The sequence below is a fragment of the Poecilia reticulata genome, linkage group LG6, assembly GCF_000633615.1.
Source record: "Poecilia reticulata strain Guanapo linkage group LG6, Guppy_female_1.0+MT, whole genome shotgun sequence".
In the NCBI taxonomy this organism is placed as follows: domain Eukaryota; kingdom Metazoa; phylum Chordata; class Actinopteri; order Cyprinodontiformes; family Poeciliidae; genus Poecilia; species Poecilia reticulata.
Window position 1 is genome coordinate 14,819,598 of NC_024336.1, and position 20,141 is coordinate 14,839,738.

General features: G+C 37.6%; 1 protein-coding gene across 2 annotated transcripts; it reads right to left on the reverse strand.

Annotated features, from left to right (window-relative positions):
* Positions 1 to 3,284: 3,284 nt before the first annotated feature.
* Positions 3,285 to 20,115, reverse strand: bmal2 (basic helix-loop-helix ARNT like 2). 2 transcript variants are annotated; one of them, XM_008411456.2, is made up of 17 exons: positions 19,802 to 20,115; positions 13,330 to 13,453; positions 13,191 to 13,244; positions 13,047 to 13,088; positions 12,768 to 12,925; positions 12,516 to 12,595; positions 12,186 to 12,278; positions 10,859 to 10,976; positions 10,618 to 10,767; positions 10,258 to 10,501; positions 9,737 to 9,843; positions 9,381 to 9,531; positions 9,212 to 9,282; positions 8,275 to 8,386; positions 7,422 to 7,512; positions 6,984 to 7,083; positions 3,285 to 6,500 (listed from the first exon to the last, which is right to left on the reverse strand). In XM_008411456.2, exons 1-17 carry the CDS (start codon positions 19,857 to 19,859, stop codon positions 6,343 to 6,345), a joined length of 1,911 nt encoding a protein of 636 aa, XP_008409678.1. In that variant the 5' UTR covers positions 19,860 to 20,115; the 3' UTR covers positions 3,285 to 6,342. The 2 variants fall into 2 exon arrangements, with proteins under 2 accessions (XP_008409678.1, XP_008409679.1); XM_008411457.2 differs by lacking the exon at positions 12,186 to 12,278.
* Positions 20,116 to 20,141: the final 26 nt, after the last annotated feature.

Here is a 20,141-nt window from a genome sequence, read left to right on the forward strand (position 1 = left end):
TACAGAGTGACTGATATAAATAAAAGAGTTGCTTGGTTGACAAGATAACGACATTGTTATAAATAAATCATGTATGATTATGCATTATGTATCCGGTGCCACCAACTCCTCTGTCAGGAAAGTATTGACTATATAAGTTGCAACTAGTACAAGTTGCTAGAAGTCCCTTAAGTGAGTCAACAAATTAGCAAAATTGATTCTGCAAATCAGATTTTTTTATGCTAATGGGCACACAAGTGCAGCAAAAGATGGACACTAAAATATTATAATTTTGGATGTTTTGTGCACATAAATGGACCATGTACACACGCAATTCGTTTGTAGTTTTGATACAGAAGGGAATGACAATTTTTTCGGACTGTAGTAGGGAGATACTAATTGCTGCATGAGGATGCCAATGAGTGTTTTGGGATGAGGCATGGACCGAAAGCAGAATGTGCTTCTTGTTAAAAAAAAAAAATAAAATAAAATAAGAACTGTTAATAATGACATAACAAACTCCGATAAGTGTAACTTGATATCTGATCACCATCCCCTGGGAAAAATGTATTCTCCCCTCATTTAAAAGAAAAACTCTTCTTGACGTCCACCACTTCTATCCGAGTTGTTTCCCGGCGGACTGTAAGGGAATGCGCCCTTTTACAAGCCAGGAAGCCTGGGGCGTTCACTGTAGCATAAATGGAGCAAATGTGTGCTAGATCTCTCTGTTAGTCTGTCACTTGACCCCTGAAAACTTGCATATTTTAATTTATTTATTTGGCACAGGTGATAGTAGTCAAAAACTACAGTGGTTAATAATATAACATTAATTAAAGTAGTTATTCATGTAATTATGTGTTGGATCATTAAAGGATATTTTTCTTCAAAGTTTGAGAAGTGATAGCCAAAGCCAAAGGTTTACCACAGGCGAACTTAACTGGGAAGTATTAGTGATTTTTAAAAAAAAAGCTATGTGAAACATTAGTTTTACAAAAATAAACCACAGAATTATAACTATCATGATTGTAAACAAAGTTCAGAATGACCCTTTAAACCTACTAGCTACTTTTCTGCTAAGCCAATCAGATTTTAGAACAGTGATTTTTCTATTTGCTTGGAAAGTAATTTAATCTGATGAATAAATTAACTTGCCACAAAGCCAGTTTCTAAAGATAACTTTAGTTAGCAACTGATCTGAGCTGATTTATTTTGACTGCCAATTTCTAATGTTTCCTTATTTTTAATGAATTTATTTTGTGTAGTTCTCCGTGGTTTTCCTGAAGCATAACATTTGCACTTCCATAAACGTTTTTCAACAGTAAAGCACACGGGAGGGGTTCATGAAGTAGACCACAACCTACTGGAGCAGCTGCATTTCGTTATCAAAGACCTTGAGTGATGATCTTGAGCCATAACCACAAAAGGTTTGCTTTTTATGTCATAGTAAAATAACTTCAAGTCTCAATAATGTTTTCTGTGAAATTGCTGCATCACTTCCCACTGCCACCAGCATTTTTTTTTGAAAATGACAGCTGCAAAGATGCACAGGTAAGATGTGAGGATTTTTAACTGTTAAAATAAGGCCAGAAAAGTTCCCATCTGCATGTAGGGGACACAATGAGGGGAGAGACGGTTCTAGATGGGGGKCCAAGAGAGGAAAATGCCCCTATTATGGGTCCTGGACTGGAGAGATAATACCATATCGATTTCTTATGATGAAAACACAATAYTTTTAAGTAATATCAATGTTTCAGCKTCACTGTGGCAAGTCATAAACATACCAGGAACAATTTTCTTAACCTTTGAAACAGTAATAATAACTAAGTCACTGTTACAAAGACAACTGCCAGCAAATGCAGTAGGGAGTTTTCTTAACCCTAATTGTTGGAGACAAATTAATATTTACAGACCTCATTTTCGCTCACAGTTCAGAAACATTAACATTTTACCATTCAAATAACAAGCAGTATAAATGTCAGTGATATTGACTGGATATCACTGACATTGTTTTGGAACAGAAAATAAAGTTAAATGAGCCAAATCAACCCATTTCTGGTCACATGGTACGCTTAGCTCCAACAGGAAGCCGAAAGGTTAAAACAAGTTTTGAAAAGGTATTTTCTATACACAGACATTTAAAAATCAACATAGGTTTTATATGCTATGTGTACAAATCATTGCATTTGTATACAATTACACTGAATGCATCTGTACAGTTGAAATTCATAAAGCCTTTCAGGGGTTTTGACTCTGCGCACTGTGCCACCAGCGCTCTCTACTGGAGACTATGAGTTACTGCAAAGTTTTATCATCAACTTCAGAGCCATTCGTCATATTTTCTAGCAGTGCTTTCATTTTGCCCACAATTTAACTGAACATGCAAGTAAAATGAGTAATAGAAGACTAATTTAATTTCACAACATTCTCAACTGGCTCATTCGAGAGGAGCCAGTTGAGGTGGCTCGGGCATCTGGTCAGGATGCCTCCTGGACACCTCCCTGGTGAGGTGTTCCGGGCACGTCCCACAGGGAGGAGGCCTCGGGAAAGACCCAGGACACGCTGGAGGGACTATGTCTCTCGGCTGGCCTGGGAACGCCTTGGGATTCCCCCGGAGGAGCTGGAAGAAGTGGCTGGGGAGAGGGAAGTCTGGGCCTCAACTTCTGAAGCTGCTGCCCCCGCGACCCGACCCCGGATAAACGGAAGAAAATGGATGGATGGATGGATAATTTAATTTCACAACATTCTAGGCAACATTTGCTACAGTATTTCACTTTAGTTTTCCAATTAAAATTTATGTATTTAGATTTCTTTTTTTGTAAAGCAAGCATTATCCGTAAGTACCCTAATCAAGGGCTTATTAGCCTGGTCTTTTATAGAAATGAAAAACAAATATGGAGAAAATCATTAAAAATTAGCCATTATTGAAGAGTTACACATATGTAGTCTTTACTCAAAAATAAATTCAGCAAGATAAAATACATAGAATAAAAAAAGCATTTCTTCTTTTACCATTTCATTGAACTATTTTAACCTCTTATTGTGCATTTATATTGCTTTATTATTGAAAATTATGCACAATTTCTTTTGCTTATGTGATGTTTTCMTGGTCTTRTTTCATGCTCTTTGAACCCATCACAGAAAATATTTTGTTTTCTACATCAAAGGTYTACAACTTGGTCCTGGAAAGATACAACCTTCCAACTTTTCATGCAGTGAGTCATATGTCCCAGGTTAAAATAAACTATCGCTGGCACTGATTGGCTTTAGAAATCAATATCTGGGCACACAAAAGACAGATCACTTGCTTACAAAAACTACATTTTATTTCAAATGGAGTCGAAGCAAAACTCTGTGAAAAGGTCAATCACTCTGTCACAGCAAAACAGGCTGACATGAGAGYAATATATTATCTTTCTGAGAAAACGACGACCACAACAGAGGAACAACGGAGGAAGCTGCACAGAAACAATACCAAACAGCCTTACAAAAAGAAAAAAAAAAAGGACCTCCATCCATGGCATGACTCCTTAGCGCTGTGTGTTTGGTTAGGTAGTGAGTTCTGAAGCCAACATGTGCAGCTGCTGCGTCCATCTCTGCACAGGTTTCCACATCATCCATTGCTGGGCACAGCATGCCATGGATGGCACTTCAAGTTAATCCAAAGATATGCAGTTTAGCCCTCCGTTCAGTCCACAGAGGCGCCTCCAAGTAAAACAGAAAAAACCCAACAACACAGGTTTCATTATGTGTCCGAGCAGAAATGTCCAAAGGCACTTCGGACACAGGCAGGGTGGGGCGAGGGGTGGGGTGGGGCGAGGGGTGGGGGGTCCCTGTGAATTCAGCTGCTCCGTTGACTGGCTCCTCATAATTCAAGCTTAATAAGACAAGACAGTATTCTTCATAATTCCCAACCTTTTCCATCCATGAAACAAGAGTTCTTATTGGGGATAAAAACTTAACAGTCCTCAAGAAATCATTAAATTGTGGCCCGAGATACCAAACAAGACAAACAATTCCATCTAATGCTTAGGTGCCAGTATATTAGATATTATTTATATAGGGTAAAATAGACATACACAAATTTCTGACAAAAATATTTAAAAATTGTACAATTTTCTTTCCAATGTTCAACACTTAGAATAGAAAATGTTATATTTGTGGCTATAACTTGTAAAATGAAATTGTCAATGGCTAATGATACTTCTTTAGCCATTAACTTAGCACAGCATCTATAGTTTGGCATTTAATATTTTAAGAAAATGTTTTTATACAATAAAACAACCAATAAATTAGCCTTCTTTCAACGAGTTTACATATAGATATACATAAATTCAGCAATAGCTGTTATTAGCATAAATTTTGTTAATTTTGAGGGAATTTTGGTGATTACATAATAAAATTCAAACCCAATGGGACAATACAGTGTATCACCAGCAAAACAGATTATCACCATTGTTATGGTGATAGCCATAATAATGGCTATCACCATTATTAAAATGTGCAATAAAATGTGCAATTCTAAGCATCAGAAAGTCAAAACTCTACATGAGGTAAATAGCAACAGGATTCAGAAAAGTTCAGGGACTCAAAAGTTGCATGCACAAACCACTATGTAGAGAGAAAACGACACAGGACAAATTTAAATGTAGAAACGTGAGGAATGATAGTTCTGCATAGCACAATCCCTTAAAGAAAGCACTGTTCTGGTCAAAAGTTTACATACACACATAGAATTCATGTCGTTGATGATACATTTGAACCCGTCTTTAAACAGGGTGAGAAGATGTTGGGTCACACTACTTCAATTAGTTTTAAAGACAAGATAAAGTTCTTTTTAATTCATACAGCCTCAAATATACAAAAAAAAACCCTCACTGTTATTTGGCTTAACATTGCTTCACAAGTTGCACCTGAACCACCAAGTACTGCTAGCTAGCAACAAGATTMTGGTCTACTATTGCACTCTCCTTGGCAAAATTTGTAGGGTTCAGTAATTGTCACTGGTTTCCCCGACATAGATCTGGCTTTTAAAAACGAATTAGAAATATTTTAAGAGTTGAGGTCAGGGTGAGAATTCAGTGGTCGCAATAAATGTACAACTTGTGAACGCAATCCTTGGGGGGGGGRCGGTTTAAATGAAGCTTTGAAACTTCAAATAATACGACATTCATGCAGACAAGGAATGTATGTAAACTTCTGACCGGAGCTTTATGAGACAACCCAGTGTGCACCCAGTAAGCACAAAAAACATTAACACGTCTTCGGAAACAGGTCAGTGCATAAATGTACATAAAAAAAAATATATAAAAAATTAAGAAACAAGCCTAAAGCTAAAGCTTACCGGCAAAACTATGAAGCTGGTGTTGCATAAGAACACACAGGCGAACTGGTGCAGTCAGAGAAAGCGGGGGAGTCTGGAAGTCCTTTAACTCCCTGAATTATCTCCTGTATCATCCCTCTGATTCAGCTTTAACACAGACTGACCAAATTTAAAGTGAGTTGCTACCAAACCTCTTAGTCACCACTTTTGAAATGTTTTATTTTTGTTTGTTTTTGCTTAGAACGAAGTTGACCTACTCTACTATTGTTCTAAATGTATAAGGACAAATATCATATCCCAACCTGCTCCATGTCTGATGCTGAAGTTATTAAACTGGGGCCTTCTTTGCAAACTGTCCCTTTAAGACACATGTGGTCTGAAAATGTGGTGTTTGCCCTCATTAACCCCAAAAATACAGCATATATAGATCAGTGTAGAAGAGAAGAGCTTTACAAGGGCTGCTGTTTTTGAAATATGTTCTGATACTGACAAGAGAAACCCTCCAAGCATCCATATAAGAGTTGACTCTCAAAAGGTAGATGTTACAGAGGTTGGCCTGCCATGGTGCGCTCCAACGCTTTGGATCCTGAGGCTTTACAGAGAGGGACCAGGCTGTCATCCTCATGTCCTTTTTTTTAGTATTCAAACAGTAGCAACCTRTCAGTTCATTGTKTTWTTTTTGTTTTTTTTTGCATTTTCATACCTAAATCTTTTTCAAAGTGGGATGGAGGAATAAAAAGTTGAGAATTCAACTTTTTGTCTCAACTTGTTAAAACTTTTATCTAGTGAGAAACTGCTGCCAGGTTCAAGAGGAATATCCTCCGTCTGAGGAGGGAAAGTGTCCCATATGGTCACCACTCCTGATCTTGGGAGAGCAGTCGCCAAGAAACTATAAAGCTTATGATGAAAGGGGTTAACTAATTATTTAAAGTCTCTACAAAAAAAAAAAAAAAAATCATAAATGCTGCCTTTTGGAGTTAGCATTCCTGTCACAAAGAAACCGATCACTCAAATGTTTCCCCACAGCAGCTGTTATACAGGTTTTATAAAGACCAGTGCATCTCTTCGAAGTCTACGGCTTCTCCCAAGTTTGTGTCGGTCTCCAGCAGGCTCATGATCACCGCCATGGCCGCTTCGTCGGTGCTGAAACTGTTCAGGCCGGGTCCGACAACACTGTCCAAATCCAGCTGGGAATTCTCCCCTGAAGCAAAGGGAAAAAAAAAAATTAACACACGTTTAGGCTGAGTCACCTCGCACTCCTCCCCTCTTTCTGCCCTTAACCCTAAGTTTTTAAGAGGGTCCCAATTGTTTCTGAGAAGTACTTGGCTAACTAAGAGATTATGAATCTTAGAAAGGGAAACTTTTCAGAGGCTCACTAGGAAACAAAGTGACAGGAACAGCACTATATGTCCAATATTTCATAAGATATTATGTCTCATCTACCAAGCAAGCACATTTTGTCTGCCAATAAAGTTTTGGACAGCAAAGACAAACTTCTCCTGCCATCTATGTTCCTACTTTATGTATGCTTCTAGCTGCAAATGTTTAAGCCCACAGAGAAGAGTGGGACCATTGTTATTGTGGAAAATGTTGGTTTATTGAAATCAACATAGTTATCACAATATTCAGCAATAGTTTTATTACATGCTTTTAATAGGCTTATTAAGAGGTTTGGATAGAGTACCCATCAGCGAGTCTCCGCCTGGGAATGAAGCCCCTGGAGTTTCACCCTCTGAGCTTGACTTTCCTGGGATTTCCATGTCAGAAGTTTCTCCGTTTGGCACCTGGAGAGAAAAAGACAAGCAGATGCAGTACGTTTAAAAAGAAGCAGGAACAAAGATCAATTCTTTTGAGGTGATTATAAAACTGCAAAAAATTTTGAGATGAATATTTTAAACAATAATAGACAACATTTTAGTATTTTAAACCAAAAAGAGTTGTAAGAAACGGACCAATTGGACTTAAAACACCAACATGAAAGTAATTTTTTTTTCTCCTGTATTGGGAAACATCTTTGTTATGTAAACGGTTCATAGAAACACTTATAAAGCTCATCTCTACATATGAAACAATTTAAAAGCTGTTTTCTGGATAAGACAGGATTTATTTAACAGACACTTACACTGTTGGTGATCTGACTGAGCGTTTGGGGAGATTTATCCTGTGCCAGACTGAATGGACTGACGTTCCCACTAGAAGGTGATGAATTCAGCCTGAGCAGAAAAACACAGATAATCAATAATGTATCAAACAGCATAGCAGGAAAAAACAGAGGTGCTTAAGGAGATGGATGAAAARAAAAAAAAAAAAAACACTAGTAGATTTAGGTTATAATCAAGCCATGAGGGAAAATTAGGACATCCCATTAAATATTCAGTTCTTTTATAAGAAAAAGTTTTACATAACAGATTTCTAGTCATTTTTTTAATTCCCTCGCTTTAAGTCTGATGTTTATCTGAGAGAGCAAATGTTTCCTGCTTGAACACAGAGCATAAAAGTTAAACTCGTCGAGTTTCTTCCTGAATATGGAGACGTACTTTCCCTTCCGCTGCAATAAGAGCCTGCTGCAGGCGCCAACGGGACATTTTAGGATTTTTGGATCCTTCTAGTGGCATCCTGCGGCCTGCTTTCAGGTTACAGTCATTTGCATGGCCAAAGCTGAGCATGTTGGTAGCGGTTTCTAAAGTTCTCCATTTATAGATTAGTTTCTATAAAATCCATAAAGAATTTTTGAGACCTCTTTTCAGAGGCCTCAGATCAGAAATATGGAATATTGTCCATATCTGATTGGATTTTTTTTAACTGTGGAAATATTTGACCTATTTTAAATTAAATATTTTAAAATATTCAGTTATTCATCTACCCGATTTGAAAATTAACATAAGATATCCTTACGTCTGAACATGTTTTATAGCATAAGGTGTCTAATTTTTCCTCATGACCCTAAAAGTTAAACACTTGTTTTGATGCCGTACTTGTTGAAATCCAGCAGCTCATTAGCTATCTGCGTCCCAATGCTTCCGGCATATATCATAGTTCCAGATGCAGAGGAGATGCCAGGTATAACTGGAAGGGACTTCTTGCAGTCTGTAAGGATATAAGTAAGATTAGGATTAAAAATACGTATTTTTTTATATGCAAAGGCCTTTTCAGGCCAGGCTTATTGCTATAATTCTGTTTAAAGCAACAAAATTTAATTAACCAGACAAATAAATATTTCTAACATTATGTGTACAGACCAAACAGTTAGTTAATGGCCCTTTTGTTAAATTGTCAATGTGTGCCTCCAGTCACATTGTAGAAAAAACCCGAAAATACTAAAAGGTGAAGGGTTAAATCAACACATTATGTGGAAACTCAAATGTGGAAACTCAAATGTCATGACATTACTTACTTTTTGTCAACTTTTAGACTTAAAACAAAGTCTAAAATAATCACTTTTCTTTGCTTTTTTCCTTTTGGCTTTTAGTTACGATAAAAACCAAATCCATACTTTGTCACAACAACTGCAGTATAGAAAAATGTGTGTGATTTTCAGCACATCCAGCTGCAGCTACACTCCTTGCGAGACTTTGTTCTGCAGGAGTCTTTTTCTAGAAATCAACTCGAGTATTATGACAAAACTCTCAGGTACAACACATAACGCAGTTGAACCGTTAATTAATTAATAAGCAACATTGTTTAGATTTCCACTTAAAAACTTTCAGTGCGCACCAGTTTCTTAAACAACACACTCAAAGTGACCTACAAACGTTTCTAGGTCAGACTTAGTTTACTGACTTCAACGGAAAAACACACGTCATTCACCCAAAACAGCGACATGCTCAGCTGCAAGGAAAATTGCAGAAGATGCTGCATGCAAGCATGAAAGCTGCACACACACATGCAAATCAGTGATTATTATGCTCTGACCTTCTGAAGCCTTGGAATTGCCCGACTGTTCAGACTTATGTCCAGACCGCGTTGTTCGACTGTTGTCGTACCTTATCAGAGGAGAGAGAACAGGAAGCAGACGGTTTTCTGAGCAGCCATGTGCAGATATGGTCAGATAAAGCACCAAATGTTGCAGGCATATACTTACGATATTACTGTGTTGGTTGACACTATGTATTCAACTTCTTTGTTCCAAGGATTGACAAAACTAAACCACTGACTTTGCAGAGTGACAAAAGAACCATATTTTGTTTTGAATTTATAGCAGTTTGTCTCTATTTTCTCTCGACTTCGCAAGACTGTAAAGAGGTGACAAGAAGGGGAAAAAATGCAAATTAAACAATATAGTAGACAAAACATACTGTGTGCAAAATTACCAGTTTGGAACAACAAGAAATTTTGCAGCTCGATATGCATCGCAGCAATGTTGAAGCTGGTGCATTTTATGCAGCAAAGACTTTAAAAGGGCTTAAAGAGGAAAACTAACCGAGACACATAGGTTACCTTTTCGATGTCGATCGGCTAAATGTAGTAAGTCATCTTGATGGAAGTACTCGTAGCACGACGTTCCAAGCAATTCTTGGGGAAGATAACCCAAAATGGTTGTTGCTCTGTTGGAGGAAAAAAGTTCAGAGACATTGGAAAGATGCAGACATTGAGGGTGTGTTCATAGAAATAAAAACAAATACACAACCTTTCTGTTATTTTTTTTGTCCAAACGTTTAAAAGTGGAATTTATAATGTGTTAAGACATAAATCCCCACCCTCCTCCGCTCATGTTTCAAGTTGCACRTTTTTCAACCATTTTATAAACACCATGTCAAACAGCGTAGGTCCATTTCTTTTATTTATGAAAATTAAGTAATAAAATGAACTTGTTTCAGTAGCTTGGAATCATACAGTTCCTAATTAACTGTATAAAGCATCTGGAATGATTTTCAAAATGTAGCCAGCTATGGTCCTTTAGACAAGCTACATCATCCTCTAGGCCACCTTACCCTCCTGTAACAGGAAATTAAATTTACCTTTGATCAACAAAGGTGAATTTTCCATCCATGGCGTAGCGTGTAACAAACTTGGTGGGTTTAACTCGGACTTCTCCGTTAACTTGCGGAGCCGAGTGTGAATGGACGCGTCCCACCGCCACCAGGCAGCTAAAGTAGGAGCTGTCCTGCTTGTCCCCCTCWCCTTCCCCCTCTGCTCCCATTTGACTGGTTGGCCAACTGCGCATGTAGCCGGTGCAGTGGACTGTGCAGTATTTCTGTGACTCTTAAAAAAATAAAAAATAAGATAGAAAGATGCATTAAATGTCATAAACAATGTGCACAAAATAAAAACCACCTCTGGGGGCCATTTGTGGAAACTGCCAAGCAATTTGTGGTCACCTTTCTTTTTAGAGGTGTTTGCCTGCGTTTCCTTTTCTTCAATTTTCACAGGTATTTTGTTGTACTTCATGCGACAAAAGAAGGAGCGCCGAGCGCCTGAGCACAACCGTGACGCACCGATGGGAAGGTCAGCCTGAACCTGCAGACCAGCTGCAGATACCCAGAGTGTTAAACGCACTGCAGTAAAATTAAAACTTTGGACCTCACACACACACACACAGACAAAAATAAAACGCTTTACTTTTAGCATCTATTAGCCGCTCACGAGGGTGCAATTCAGAAGCAGACAGTTGCTCCTTCACTTTTCCCATGTCCTTGGGGTGTATATAGTCAAACAGGCTCTGTCCAATCAGCTCCGTCTAAAGTAAAAAACACAGGACACCGCATACTTAAACAAGGCTTCCATGTGGATGAAACAACCAACAAAAATACCTAATTTAAACAGAGCTAACAACTAGTTTCGAGGGGTATTTTTACTGAGGACTTCTGTCCCAGGAGCACACCAGACAGGGTGTAAAGATGGAAATGAGTCAGATTCGGATCTTAAAGACACGCTATTAATGTTAAAGTAGTCATAATTCTTGAACTTTTAACATTTTGTCACATTACAATCACAAAGTCTAGTATTTTTGAATGGGATTTTGTGGCAACACAAAAGTAGAGCACAATCGTAAAGCGAGTAAAAGGAAGGTTGTACAAGTCTGAAAACTGAGACTGGCATTTTTATTTAGATAAAATTGAAAACCAATAAACATGGACAATTTAGTAAACAAAATCTACCTGTGTGCAATTTAAATTCAGTAAAATTTAGACTGATCTGTGACCACAAAGACCTAGGGACACAGAAACTCTCTGAAGATGTGGAAAAACCAAAGTGAAAATTTACAATCTCAATGCAAAAATACTACATGTGGTAGAAAACCTAGATAGAAAATAATGAAATATGAGCAGTGTAACATGGAAGAGGCAGCATAAATATTAGGGTTGCCTTCTTCTGCAGGGAATGAAAGGCTGGTCGGAGTTAAAGACCTGAAATATGGGGTAAAACATGCTATACACTTGAAAGTGCAACAGAGGCTGCGGCTGTTCGACTTGTAGCTGTAACCGCATACCAGGGTGTTGCATTTACCTGTTACCTGATTTTTATTTTCCTCTTCACAATTATGCACCACTTTGTGTTGGGTCGACCAGATAAAACCCATTCCCGTTTGTGGTTGTAACAGGATAAAATAGGGAAAAGTTCAGTGGGTATGAAAACACAAAATACAGCATGTTAGCAAAAACTATGGCAGATTAAGATCTTAATATGGCCAAACTCCAAAMAGAAATGTCCATTTATAAAAGCAGTACAAACRTAACTATTAAGCACATATGTAGTGAATGAATGTTTTAATTATAACTAGCAGTTCTACAGCAGGGAGCATGCTCTCTTTTAAAGTCACCAGCACCTCATAGATTCCCATCTATTCACTATGCAGACATCATAACAAAAATCCATCTAGTGTGTCTGGTGTTTTTACATAAAGCCACAAAAACAGCAGATTATGCGACAAATATAAAAGTGTTACCCGACTATAATTTAATATCTTTGTGACGGACTCTGAGACAAAAACTATTTTCCCGCGATCACAGCCCACTACAAACAGGAACCCATCTGCAGCCTGCACAACAGAGACAAGGAAAGAGCGACAGTCAGGATCTGCTCAAGACAAAAAGCACAAAGCCATCAGGCTTTTGTAAAATGCTACACATTGTAAATGTAACTAACGTAGTTCAAAAATAAAGAAAATCTAATCTAGTCTACTTCATTGCTTTGTAATTGATGGTAAATTCTAATATCCTTGAAATTTTGATCATAAGGTAACACATGCAAACGTGTTTTACTGTCTCATGTTTACCTTGAGGACAAGGTGTTTAAGCTCTTCATCAGGAAGAAATGACGGTTTGTAGCTCGCTTCAGAAAAGGAGCTCGCTGAACCTGAAGTTACAGACAGTTTTACCATGTAAAAGGCTTAAAATTTTATCATAAAACAAAATAAGTTAACAAGACGTACATCGTCTCTGTCAGTTGAATGTAATTTCAAAATATTTTAAACTTAACTGAGAAAAGTAGGGCTTTGATTACCGCAGGTTATGGATGTAATTTGTACCTTTGAGGGATTTGAGGTGCTGCACTGCCATTCTGAGCACCGTGAGTTTGTCCAGTTTACGGGACATGGGGTTACACGTGGGGATCATGGCTGAAAGTTTGTCAATAAGATTGTTCATTTTGTCTCGTCTCCTCTTCTCAATTTGGCTGTGTGGTTCCCTGCAGAGACATAAAAAAAAAAAAAAAACATGTCACTGACCTCTGAAAAGCAGCACACTCTGGGTTATTGAACTATAACAGACATTTGTTTAATCTGAGGTTTATTATATGGTTTTTCTACCTGAAGCATTTAATTTTGACATGTTGGTCCTCTCCGTCTGACCTGCGGGGAGAAAAATCACCAAATTCAAATGGAAAATTACATTTATTCTAGGGAAAATTTGCACAAAAACATTTTATTTCCCTTTAAAAATAAGCAAAGCACCTGTTTTGATCATCTTCCATATCTGCATCGTTAATCATAGCCAATTTTGAATCCCTGAGAGGAGAATAACAACATAATTTAACAGTTGGGTTTTTTTTCGATGTATTTTAATCAGATCAAATGTATAAGGGGTACTAACTGGTTGTCTGTGCTTCCCTTGCGCTTCCTTGGCATGTCCATACTTGAGGACAGACCAGATGTTATAGATGGGGTCATCAAGCTGGGCAGAGAATTGTTCTGTTCTTCCTCAACCAGCATGTCATCTGGAACACAGACATCGAATGTGCTGAAACAAATCCTAAAAGCTAAGATCATCATTTGTCTGCAGCAAGACATGGGCAGTTTATGGTTATGCAGGTACAGCAAAGTTTGATAAAAAAAAATCACCAAAAAGTTTGTGGTCCTTTTATTCAAAAAGCAGAGAAGGCAGCTGAGTTTTCTCAGGCTGTGAGGACCATAAACTAACTCCCTCAATAGTCGCTGCACACTGCCGGTCAGCTCCTCACCCCCTGGTCACAATTTGTTCCAACTGCTGCCAGACAGCTATTGTACTGTCCTATAGGAAGACCAGAAGCCTCCTATTCAGTGAGGTAAATGCTAAAACATTACTGCTAAAATTTCTATTGGGAACTTTAACAAATTTCTTCAAGGAAATCCAGGTGGTGACTTGGTGGAGTTTTTATTATTCCAACAAGAAATTACAAGACCAGGCAGTTCAAAAGTGGAACGAACCATCACTGATATTGGCATTTCATGGAGTTTTACACCAGGAAAGTTTTTCCTAAATCTACATTGCTGTAAAAAAATGTATTYTATTTTTATTATAATTAAACATTTTGGATAAAAAAAAAAAGTTATTTCAGGCAAATATAACCAGACTAATTACAATGAGCTGTTTTAAAAAGATGATCAAAATTTGTAGGAGAATAAGCTTTCCAAACCAATCTGGACCTTTATGTAAATGTACATTTCCAATAAACCTAACAACTTGTGCCAACCTCGGCAGCAACGACTGCCATCAAGTGATTGCAATAGCAAAAGCGACCATGTGTAATGAAGCATTTAAATTCCAAACTGCTGACAGTGGCTTTCAGAAATGAGCTCAATTCTTCATATCTCCACATCTGTTCTGGTGTGTCACGAGCTGTCAGGCTTCTGAAAAAATATGTGGGAGAAAACCTCAAGAGAATGACTGGAAACAGACCGGTTTTTATTGATCACACCTATTTTTAACTGTGAGCCACAAACCCTGTGACCCAAATAGCCTTTAAAAGATCAGCAGTGACCCGACTTCTAATCCGCCTCACTCTGCCAACTTCTGCCAGATTACAAGTTTGCAAAGGAGAGAAGCTAAATGAAGATCAGACTGTACACACATTCTTCCAATAAATCCTACAACCTTTCTCTCAGGCTCAAGTGTTTACTTACAAGCTCATTCGATAAATCTCTGACTTGAGTATTGGCTGCCCCTATACGACCCCACAGCACGATGAAATGTTGCTTGATGAAAGTCTGATTTCATTATCTAATTTAAAGCAGCAGATCCTACATTTAAATCTTTAAAGTGTTAAGATACTCGCACATTAATATTTCAAAAGCAAAAATGTAAATAMATGAAAAAACAAAACAAAACATTGACTGCTAATTATGACTGAATTTAAATAACTGCAGAAAAGAAGTCCTTGAATGCAGAACTAAAATGGCATTCTGCAGTCTTTTCTCCCCATATAACTAGAGTTTTATCCATTCCTCTTCTCAGCATCTATTATTCAGCTTAAGGCTCCAAAACTCAGAAATATTTTATTTTGATTGCCTCAAATAGACYGACTGTGCCAAAGGTGACGAGCCCGAAGGACGATCCCAAGGTTTGAAAGGCTCCATAAAACAAATGCAAAGCACCCTATTCAGTTGAGGACACACCCTTTTATTCATTTTGAGCAAACAGACATGGCCAAACCTCYAACTGCTCGCTCAAGCCTTTTCATTCAGATCAATTCACACATACCAGGACATGTGAATGCATGGCAGCTCCTCAGTGAGCTTTCTTGGATTAAGCTAATGCTAATGTGTTTGTGTCACTCTGTAATTTTATTCATCTGTGTGAAGCAAACCAACATTTTGCTTATTCCTGTCTTCCTCTCATGCTTGCTTTCAACAATATTTGTGACTTTTAGCGTTATGGGATCTGTGTTAATGTGAGTCTCTTCTGCAGAAAGACTATCCAACAGGATAAATATATTGGCATGTTAAACATATAGGCATGAAACATGGAACATATTTGTGATAGATTACTCGATTTATATGTATTTATATCTATGATGCATTGTGCAGCCAACCTGAGTAGGTGCATGTCATTTCACCACTTTGAATGTCTTGTACTTCTACAGTATTTTTTGTTCAGTTTTTTACATGACATTTTTATAAATTTTGTTTTTTAAGACCCATATTTGTACCTCTGGAGGTTTGACTGTGGTTATGGACATTCTTAGCAATAATGTTTATTGCTGGAAAAAAAAAAAGATCCCAATGGCTTGCTAAGTACTTTTAGTCACTTTTATTAATATCGATATGAATACAAAATATCATGATAAGCTATAAAGTTTACATCATCTGCCTCTAAAATACAAAATAAATTATTCTACTTGCGAGATAAAAATAGATTTGGTAGTTTTATGACAGTCCATGAAAATAACTTATAAAAAAATTGGTCTTACCTAAATCCTCCCAACCCTCCAAAAAGAAAAAACACACAAAAAAAACTCCTGATGTTTATACACAGCGGTATGACAAAGCATTGTGTGGGTATGAAAAAATGGGTCAAACTGACCCAAAGTCAACAATCTGATCTTTAAATATCATGAGAGCAGTTTTTATTTTTTTGATCTTTTAGCAATGGTTAAACAATGGCTTCTTTCAAGTATGTTTTTGGTTTACTGTTTTATTGCTTTACAGTAAAAAAAAACTTCTATTTTAGAGATGCACAAACCAGGTTTYTTTCTAGCTGAGACTGATTCTGTTTTTCTTTGAGTTCTGCTCTGCCAGTCCTGATGGACAACAAACGAGTGTAAATGTAAAACAGGAATATTGAGGAAAATGTGTTGCTACTTTATATAAAGTAGCAACACATGGACATTTTACCTATAGGTGTTTCCACTCCAGCACAGCTGTCTCAAATGTCTGAGTTATTAAAATGGTATTAAGCAGTTAATATCCTAATTTGCAGCAAAAAAAAACCCTCTGCAGATGTTTTTATTTAGTTTAAATCCAGGTCAGCTGGTCCTGATGGCTGAAACCAATGACTGGTGCAAGAGCAGCCTTGACCAAAGTCGAAAACAAGTCAATTCTCAAATGTCATTGCGGTTTTTTGTAAGCACTACTTTTTAAATGTTTAATTACGGTACGCCTTACTTTTCTGTCAAACAGTTACTCTCTAGACAGTTTTACACAGATGTATTATTTTACACCAGTTGCCTACATATATGATCACTGGCTTTCATGTAAATAACCTCCCAAAGCAACAAGGTCATAAAATAGCTTTTTGCATAAACATCTACAAAGTTTTTCAGTGAGTGGGCTGGTTTTGTCTACTTTTTTTTGGTCAGATTTTTTGTTGTTCTCTTTTTATGTAAAAACAATATAAAGCATATATATATGCTCACTTTTMCAAAMGATTGAAATGAATTTAAATATCATGAAATGTTAAAGTTTTTTATTTGAAAAACCAACACACCAGCGGGTTTGCCGGCAAAACACCGGCTCYTGCCTGTCTCGCTGTGCCATTTCAAGGTGTGCCGAGGGAAAACCTAGAGCTGATTATTATTCCAGGCTTTATTGGCTATTCACACGCTTTTATTTTGGTTTTGGACAATAAGTTACAAGTTTGAAGTAAACACATGACTCATTAACATCTTGAACATATCACTCAACCCATGCTGGTAGGAGAGCGTTAGAAGAAAAAAGAATACATTACAAGATCCCCCTTAAAGATATTAATGAACATGTCAATACTTAATATAATAAATATAGTATAACATGTTGAATTTATTATTTTTTCAGCTTATGTAAACCATTAGCCATGCATTTAGGCATTGTTTAATTCTACATGAACAAATCATTTATCTTTTATTGCATCCATTTATTTATACAGAATAAATGTAACAATCCTAACTATGTAGGATTTAGGGGGTTAAAACATCAGCATTATAAATGTTAAAGAATTATATTTTTTGCTACAGAAAATCTTCCAGTTAGTATATTCTCAACACTATAATACTGCCAATCCCTAGTAGTGATAATTGTAACAATAGTGATAATAATCACATTAATAATAGGACTACAYGGCTGCAAGGCACTCTTGCCTTGCAGCAAGAAGGTTCTGGGTTYAAATCCCAGCCTGGGTCTAATTGCATGGAGTTTGCATGTTCTCTCTGTGCAACCCTGGCTTCTCTCTGGGTACTCCAGCTCCCTCCAACAATCCAAAAACATGTCTGTTAGGTTAACTGCTCCATCTAAATTGCMCCCAAGCAATTTAGATGGAGCAGTTTCAGGGTCGCTTGTCCTTGCGACCCTGCAAGGWCAAGCAGGTGCAGACAATAGATGGATAACAATAGTTATTGCAAACTAAACATGCATCAGTATGTTCTAAATTTTATTTGAGGTTTATAATAATGTACTGTTTGTTGAATTTCAGTTAGTAACAACTTTAGCATCATACATCATCTGTTAATGGTTTGATATATATGTATATATTTTTGGCTCTAGTGGCCTTTATTTGAAAGTAGTTCAACAGGAAACAGGGTAATGAGAGGGGGAAGACATGTGGCAAGGGTCACCCGGCCGGGAATCGAACCTGCGACCACTRCAATGAGGACTAAGGCCTCAATACGTGGATCGTGCTTTGCCACTGCGCCACCACAGCACCCCATGGGTTGAAATTTCTAACTAATTGTTTTGGCAAGTACTACATTATCACTGATGTAAATATTGCTTTCTTAGACTGTATCACAAATAGATTGACCTTTGAATTTAAAGGTTGTAAAGTTTTCTATAATCTCAGTGGCATTTAAGCACAGAGCAACACAACTGACTGATGTATCCATCTTATGTCTTCATTTTCTTTCTTTCATTCGTTTACTTAGTTTGATCACTTCCGGTAAATGTCTTCATTGTTTTTTTTAAATGTATTTTTAATTTCTGTAAAGTGCTCTGTGTTACAGTTGACTAAATTAAAAGCACTACACTTGCTAACATTACATAACTTACTGGTTATTACAGTTACAATTACTTCATCCAAAGAGCTTATTGCAAGGAAATTATCAAATTTTGCTATTCTTCTCTTCATCTAGTAACTTGTGAAAAGCTGATATAAGCTGGGTAATTAGTCTAACTGGGAAAGAGGCCCTGCTATTGCAACACCATCACTGTATCATGTGAAACATTTTACGCAGCCAAATKTATCTCTCTTGTAAGCATTGAAAAATTACACTACATTATATTAGGCTGTGTATATTAGGCTTCTATTCAGCCAATTGATAGGCAGTGTGCAGCACAAACAGGGAGCCATCCATCTTGTCCTCCAGCGTCTAAAATAACTTTATATTGTAGAAATGATGTGGTGAGAAATTGTAGCAGTTTTAGAACCTCAACTTCCTAAAACTGTGGTACACCTTGATATTAATAACCAGCCAGAGCCTGTTACACAGTAATAAATAAAAAGGAAATTTAAAACCTTAAATTTGAAACTGCAGTGCAACGGTTTGTCTGGACGCTCACATACATTGTAGGTAATATATAAAACCTAAAATGAACATGTTGCATTTTATATATTTTTTAAGCCTAATCAAAAAAATCTGTTCATTTATTTTCAGTCATCTGTGTTTGTATTTTTTCTTACTYAGTCTGAACTGACCCTAAAGCTGGTTCCAACAGTCCAGTACATCTAGTTCTGAAACAAGAACTGATTTATGTGACACTAAAGGAGGACTGGCTTYTACAGACAGAGAGGCTCACTGTGGCAACCTTAATGCTTAACACAAATACCMGATTCGGCTCCTCCTCTTGTAGATAGAAGCTGTTGTAAATACAAAAAGCGTAACTACACTGTGTATTAATTAAAACTGATCATATTTGCAAACGAAGTGCTAAATAAATCTACTGTAACGTAATGTAACACGCTGTTCTCAAGAATACCACCTTAAATAAACGCATCCTTCGATAGAGAGCGATAAACACAGGCCCCGCTGCTGCTGCTAAGCTAGCTTTCGTTGTGATTTACATGTACAGGTTATCATTAATAGGTGCGAATAATTATATTTAACAGACAAAAGGTTTTTAATATTTGACCCGTTTAGGTTGCGAAACGGTGGTGGTGTGACAAACAAGGTCGTACAGCTGTTACATAAATGGCGTAGCGTTAGAGGGCGAGCTTGCTCTACTGATCTACTGACCTAGTTTCGGAATAGCGCAAACTCCTCAGTTGAGCGGAGCAACAACCTGGCAATAAACAGCCCTGGACCTCAGCTTGTCAGCCTAAACCTCGATTCAAGAGACCCCCTACTGCCAGCATTTGCCAGCATTACCGACGGTGACAGCAATAGTGTTGTTTCATTTACCTGCCGGTTCGCTTCCCGCTCTGTCACCGCCGCCAGCCGCTGCGTTCTGTGCCGACATGGCTGAAGCCGGAGCCGGTGCGCTGGGGCCCAGGACTCCAATACATGGATGAGCCAGTCGACAACCCCCGATTATGTAGGACTGGGTTGTGTGGGTCCCACTAAATGTTGTAAAGCCGTTTTAATAAACTCGCAACAGGTAGAACTAAAAAGGGAATAAATAAGGATGAAGGRTTGGAAACGTGACCAAAATTACCGGCGTGCTGTGCAATGAGAGAAGTGAGAGGGAAACGCGGAAGCAAGAGGACAGTCTCCGCCTACCGGTTCACCGCTGCTGATCCCG